Genomic DNA, 6,254 nt, shown 5'->3' with positions numbered 1-6,254 from the left:
ACTGCTGAACAAAAGCAAGGTCGCGTGGAAGCATGCTGTGCTTTGAAAGAAGAGTCCCGAAGTGACCCAAACTTTTTTTCAAAAGTTATTACAGGTGACGAAACTTGGTGCTATGGTTACGATCCTGAATCAAAGCAACAATCAAGCCAGTGGAAGACTTCAGGTTCGCCTCGCCCCAAGAAAGCTCGTCAGGTGAAATCAAACATCAAAACAATGCTGATTAGTTTTTTCGATGTGAAAGGAGTCGTCCATTCAGAGTTTGTTCCGCAGGGTCAGACAGTTAACCAGGCTTTCTACTTGGAGGTTTTGAAAAGATTGCGCAACAGTGTGCGGCGGAAGCGGCCCGATTTGTGGAAGTCGGGTGACTGGTTTTTCCATCATGACAATGCCCCGGCTCACACTACCTTGTCTGTACGACAATTCTTGACCAAAAATGGTATGACCCCTGTTCCTCACCCCCCATACTCACCCGACCTTGCCCCGTGCGACTTTTTTTTGTTTCCTAGAATGAAAAGAGAAATGAAAGGAAAGCGTTTTGCTGACGTTGCTGAGGTGAAGAAAAAAACGACGGAGGCGCAGTCAAGCATGGCAGAAGATGAATTTAAACAATGTTTCGACACATGGATTAAAAGATTAGACAAGTGTATTAGTGCAAGTGGAGAGTACTTTGAAGGAGATTGAACGTTTGTACTTGAAATGGGAATAAATAAATGCAAAAAAAGTTTGTTCGGTTTCTTTTGGGTCTTCCCTCGTATGTCGTGAACGGGCTATATATGGCAGTATTTGAACTTTTATACAACGCTATATGGTTGTATTTGCACACGTATGTGGCGACTTATGACCGTATTTACGCTCTTCTATGGCCATATCTCGCTGTATTGTCTTCCATATATAGCGGTATATGGCCATATTTTACCCATTATATTATCAAATATGGCCAGCTATAAAATATATCGAGGCTATATATGACATTTTCGTACGGGTACCCTCCTCCTCCTCTGTTCCTTTCCCTCCTCCTCCTCAAGAGCTCCGCTCTAATTCGGCATTGCTGGGAATTGTGAACGACTTTAATATTTTACCCCGTCTTGTTGGAGCCGACGCAGGCGTAATTACCACAGCAACCCTCGCACTCGGCCGGGCCCAACGCAAAATGTGTCTGAACCGACTTCTGTTCACGCACCCCGCGGTCCGTGAACGTGACGCCGATGCCCTACGAGTTCGCCGTGTTCTGTCACAGTGATAGCTGCTATCGCTCTGACTGTACTGTAGCTGAAGACAGGAATGCTCAATTTTTATGCACTAAATCCTGTATTGCGAACAAACATTCTCTCATAAAATAGTTTCTTCTAGCTGACTTAATAATCATCCGTTTTGCAGGAATGAGGAACCTAAGCGAACCGTTCCCTTAGTGTGACCGAACTTTTCCGAATACTTTCCGTTATATTACAACCGTTATTTTTTCTAGAGTATTATATACGCTTCTTAGGAAAAACCATTCCTGTAAGCCGCACAGTTGATTCGGCAAAAAATCGGCCAGTACACATTACAAGTGAAAACCTCGCGTTCGGCCGAAGGCTGAACTTTCCAGCCTCTTTTAGATCAGACACACTCTATTTCACCTCCGGTCCGATTTGCAGCAGACAGTATCCAATCCGCTGAAACCAATTGAGCAACTCTAAAAGTGGATTGCCACGGCGCTCGTCGGGTCTGGACGTTTTACTGTATCATCGACGACATTGATCAGGCGCAGAGAACGCGCCACCAGCCATGCGCTATTCCCTTCAAAGCTTGATTGGGGTATAGCCGCTGATAACGAAGCCAGAAAGAGAACGAGCACCACGACGAAGCACTTTTGGCGCTGCCTTTTTTTTTTGGGAAGTTTAGCGAGCCGTTACCGCGTTTAGCGTACACCACTATACCGGAGCCTTTGGAGCATGCTCTTGATCGCATGCACCCCGCGGTAACGGTATCACCAGGCCGCGCGCTTAAAAGCATACTCACCAATGTTTGTTTGCAAACAAGCTCGCTGCCGCCCACTATCGGCGGACCCCTGCGCACTTCCGGTTTTCCTCTCCTTTTCCTCTTGTCACACATCCTTTTGTTATTTGTACTACGTTCTAAAAAGCGCGGAGGTTCTTACAAACCTATTACAGGTACCTCTCCGAAGGGAAATCTTATTTTCCGATCGCTGTGTGTTACTGAAGAAGAAATAAATACACTACCGGAAGTCTACTGGGGCACCAAATATTGTGGCACTCTCGTGGTACCAACTCCCACCGAATGCGGTGAATATGTTTCGAAGGATCCGAGCCAGTGGACTCTCCTACATTTCACGAAACAGGTCAAAGCTCACGTCGGAGTCCCATCCCAGCATTCCGATCCGTGGCCGTGATCTCGGCCATCGGGGAACGGTGACCACAGGAATCTCCACATTTTACAAATTGATATTGATGCTTATTCAGTTCTTACTTCTTAGAATAGGGGGCCCAAACACTTTGGGCCCCCGAGGAGCTTCGATCTGTCCCACCGCTCAGGCGCAGGAATTCTGCGCATGTGAAGTGGTGCAGTGCGATGCCTTGGCTGATTAAAAACGTTGGTCCCGACGATTCTAAAATTCTGTATTGTTCTTTTCAAGCCAAACGTTTGCTCACTACCACGCTCGCCTTTTTTTTAAACAGCTGTTGGTGCTTTTCTTTGGCAAAATAATGCTTATGTACCAACGCAAAACCCCACTTTAGAGCAGAGACACTGTTCTCCCTCTCCCCGTCCATCCCCACACACGGCAAGGCTCTTTACAACGCCACCTAGAATACAGAGAGATGACGTTAAACTACGTCAGAGCCGACGGCTGAAGGCTCAAGTCGCTTGAGAAGTCGGTTTCAACGCAACGTACAACCCCTTTCTCTCAGAGAGGCACCCGGTCCAACACGAACTAGAAGACGAGGGGGTAGACCTCCTCCACAGTACATTATGGAAGTGAGCGAATCGCGCGTGTATTTGCCGTTGTACAAACGAGTTCTTGTGTAAACATACGCACCTAGTGAGATAAAAGTCCATGGGGCTCGGAAACATATTTTGCTGCATAAAAGGCGATCGAGCGCATTATGGAACGGCGAAAAAAAAACAACTTCTGGCGTGGACGAACCATCGTAGGAACGACTTTTGATAGTCAAAACTTGTTCTATTGGATAGAATGCCAGCTATGAACAAATATTGAAATACAAAATATCTTTAACGGCACACAGTAATATTAATTTCCAAGATTATTGTTATCATTCATAATTCAAAAAAACATGAACGAACAAAATGCGGACATTATGACTTCTCGAGAAAGAAATGAGTGGGTTGTTTAAGCCGGAATATGGTGATTATCGCTGCATATAGCGGACTTATAATGACATTAACCCGAAACTGGAGGAGGAACATACTCTAACAGTGGTAAAAACAGAAGAGGGGTAAGCACGTCTCTAACTCAGGTAAAATATTTCATTAAACCAGTGCGCCACAGACCTGAGTGATAAGAATAAATTTCCGCCAGGCTCAAAGTGTCCACTAACAAAACTACTCAGATCCGCATCTGTTGTGCCCTATACAGAAAGAAATAGCTCCATTTCCTATATTAGTTGACTATCGGTGTAACAAAACATGACCGCCAGTTTCTTGGCTAAACTTTCGCATTGCATTACTGACTCGCATTATTACACACCCCAGATCCTCAATTTGACTGCTCAAGGAAACATTTCACGAATGTCTTGCGTAACTTTTTGAGTGCAAAACGCACCGTTTTAGATTGATTTATCATAACCGAATTAAAAACAAAATCTATACCCTCCTTACAAAAGTTCAAAATATTCATACATGGCCCGCTATTCATATGTAAACATTTAATTCGAACAAAGACATATAATAAAAAAGACAGGAAAAGTATACAAATGCAGTTTGTGCGGGTTTGTTACACGGCCGGGGGACATACTCTAGGGGGTCACTCGTCACGATAAGTAAAAATATTACGTTAAAAATCGTAATGAAATTCTTTAATTAGTACATATAAACATATACAGCTCCAATTAGAAATCTACTGAGCGTCATGGAGAACCCCTAACGCAGTCACTTTCCGAGAGACCTGAAGCAGGTGGGAAGCGCGGACGCACGCTAAAGTTACTACTTCTGCAACAGTCGCAAGGCTTGCACTTTGAAAACACGGAAGACAATTTTGTCATCCGCGTTTTCGTGCCGCAAGCCGTGCGCCTGTTCACTCTAGCTCGGGGGTGGTTCGGCACGTTTGCCACTCGGGGGCGGGTCTGGGACGCCTAAGGTGCAGGCCTCCTTTTCTGGGTGGGGCCGTGTTGGTGTCGCGTGATTTCAAACGCCAATTAAAAACAATTACCGCGCCTGGGATATAAAAGGCCCCGCTCGCACCTGTAACTCGCAGAACCCAAAAGATACGCATCTGGCAGCACACTGTTTCTGTTGTATCGCGCGCCCTTAATCCAAACCGTAAATCCAAGATAATATTCGCTCACATTACCGAATCATGGCGATGAACAAGTTTCGTCTTGCACTGCTACAACTGGCGGTGACGCCCAACATTTCGAAAAACCTCGAAAGAGCCAGTGAGCGAATCAAAGAGGCGGCGTCTGCGGGAGCAAAGATGGTCTGCCTTCCAGAATGCTTCAGCTTCCCGTACGAGCCGAAGTACATCGCAAAGTACGCCGAGCCGATTCCCGGAAGGTCCAGCGAGATGCTGTCACGCTGGGCCAGTGACAACCAGGTCTACCTCATCGGCGGAACATTGTCGGAGAGGGAGGACGACAAGCTCTACACCACTTGCTTGGCCTACGGACCGGACGGTTCGCTGCTGGCCAAACACCGCAAGGTACACCTCTATGCGACCGATGTCCCCAGCAAGTTCACCTTCAACGAGGCGGGCTTCTTAACACCGGGCGATAAAGTGACCACATTCGACACACCGTACTGCAAAGTGGGCATCGCCGTATGCTACGACATCGCGTTCGCGACCTTTACCGAGCTGTACGCGCGGCTCGGCTGCAAGTTGCTGGTGTATCCGGGAGCGTTCAACATGTACAACGGTCCGCTGTACTGGGAGCTTACGGCGAGGGGTAGGGCGGCCGACAACCAGGTCTACGTGGCGTCCGTGTCGCCTTCGAGGGACGAAACGGCCTACTACGTCCTCTGGGGACACAGCATGCTGGTAGATCCCGTAGGTAAAGTGGTCCGGTCGGCTGGGGTCGATGAAGAGATCTTGCTTGCTGATGTCGATATAGACTATCTGGATGCGGTGAGGCGCCCGCTGCCCCTCGCCAAACAGAGGAGGAACGACCTGTACGAAGTAGTCGACCACAGGGACGCGACCAATAACTTGGCGCCTTCTGACGGAGTGTAATGTCGACGGCGCAGTAGTCTCTACCATTTAATCTGCGGGTAGAAATCCGGAGGAGTGTTTGTCGGGTGTTTCATATGTGTGGGCATAAAAATATTCTTAGCGGGTGTTACTTTGTTTTCGTTGCCTGTAGGCCTGTAAAATTTATTTAATTCACAAAGTGTTTTTACGTACGTGTTTAGTTTAGGTATTGGTTTTCGAGGCATTGCCGCAGATCTATTACCCAAGAAGTGCTATTTTGTGGATGTTGAGTCCCTAAACAAAGCGTAGCTGCTGGAACATCGGTATAAAAGGGGAAGTGTGACGGGCGCCGTATGCGCGTAATGATAAAGTGGGGCACGAGGTGCGATCAGCATCCTTAGAGAGGCTAGATTGTAGAGAACAACCATGTCAAACCATAGAGAGGGTTGCAATTTGATGGTGGACGCTTCCGGTGAGGATTTGTCGGAAGTGCGCATGCGCTGGGCTTTCACGCGGCAAGGAGGAAAGCAGGCGGGAAGCCGGACACTCTTGCAGACGACCAACACGGTCGCCACCTCCTCGCAGCCCGTATTTAAAACGAGGTTCTACACCACATGACCACGATGGAGCAGTTGGAGACTCTCTCTAATGTGGGCTCTCTAAAAAAGGCACAGAGACTCATACCCCTGTGAGACGGGCTAGTTTAGTGTCACTAGAAGCGAGTGCACTTCAGCCAGTCGAAACACACTCCAGGGGCCCTAAACTCGTCAAACACAAAGTTGAGGCCAAAGTTGACGGAGCGCACTGATTGGACAACCACGACGATGACTTCGCGTTTTTGTCGCCGACGTCCAATCGACGCGCTGCGCGAACTTTCGGCTCCAACTTTGTG

General features: G+C 47.6%; 1 protein-coding gene across 1 annotated transcript; it reads left to right on the top strand.

Annotated features, from left to right (window-relative positions):
- The first annotated feature begins 4,534 nt into the window (after positions 1 to 4,534).
- On the top strand, positions 4,535 to 5,404 carry LOC120841480 (omega-amidase NIT2-like). Its single transcript, XM_040212378.3, has one exon. The coding sequence runs from the start codon at positions 4,535 to 4,537 to the stop codon at positions 5,402 to 5,404; it is 870 nt and encodes a 289-aa protein (XP_040068312.1).
- Positions 5,405 to 6,254: the final 850 nt, after the last annotated feature.

Source organism: Ixodes scapularis, unplaced genomic scaffold, assembly GCF_016920785.2.
Source record: "Ixodes scapularis isolate PalLabHiFi unplaced genomic scaffold, ASM1692078v2 PGA_scaffold8__174_contigs__length_109621045, whole genome shotgun sequence".
Classification (NCBI taxonomy): domain Eukaryota; kingdom Metazoa; phylum Arthropoda; class Arachnida; order Ixodida; family Ixodidae; genus Ixodes; species Ixodes scapularis.
The sequence above is the reverse complement of the archived record's forward strand: the minus strand, read 5'-3'. Positions and strand labels throughout refer to the sequence as shown.

Coding starts and splice junctions, on each gene's coding strand:
- LOC120841480 (XM_040212378.3), top strand. CDS start 4,535: ATGGCGATGAACAAGTTTCGTCTTGCACTGCTACAACTGGCGGTGACG.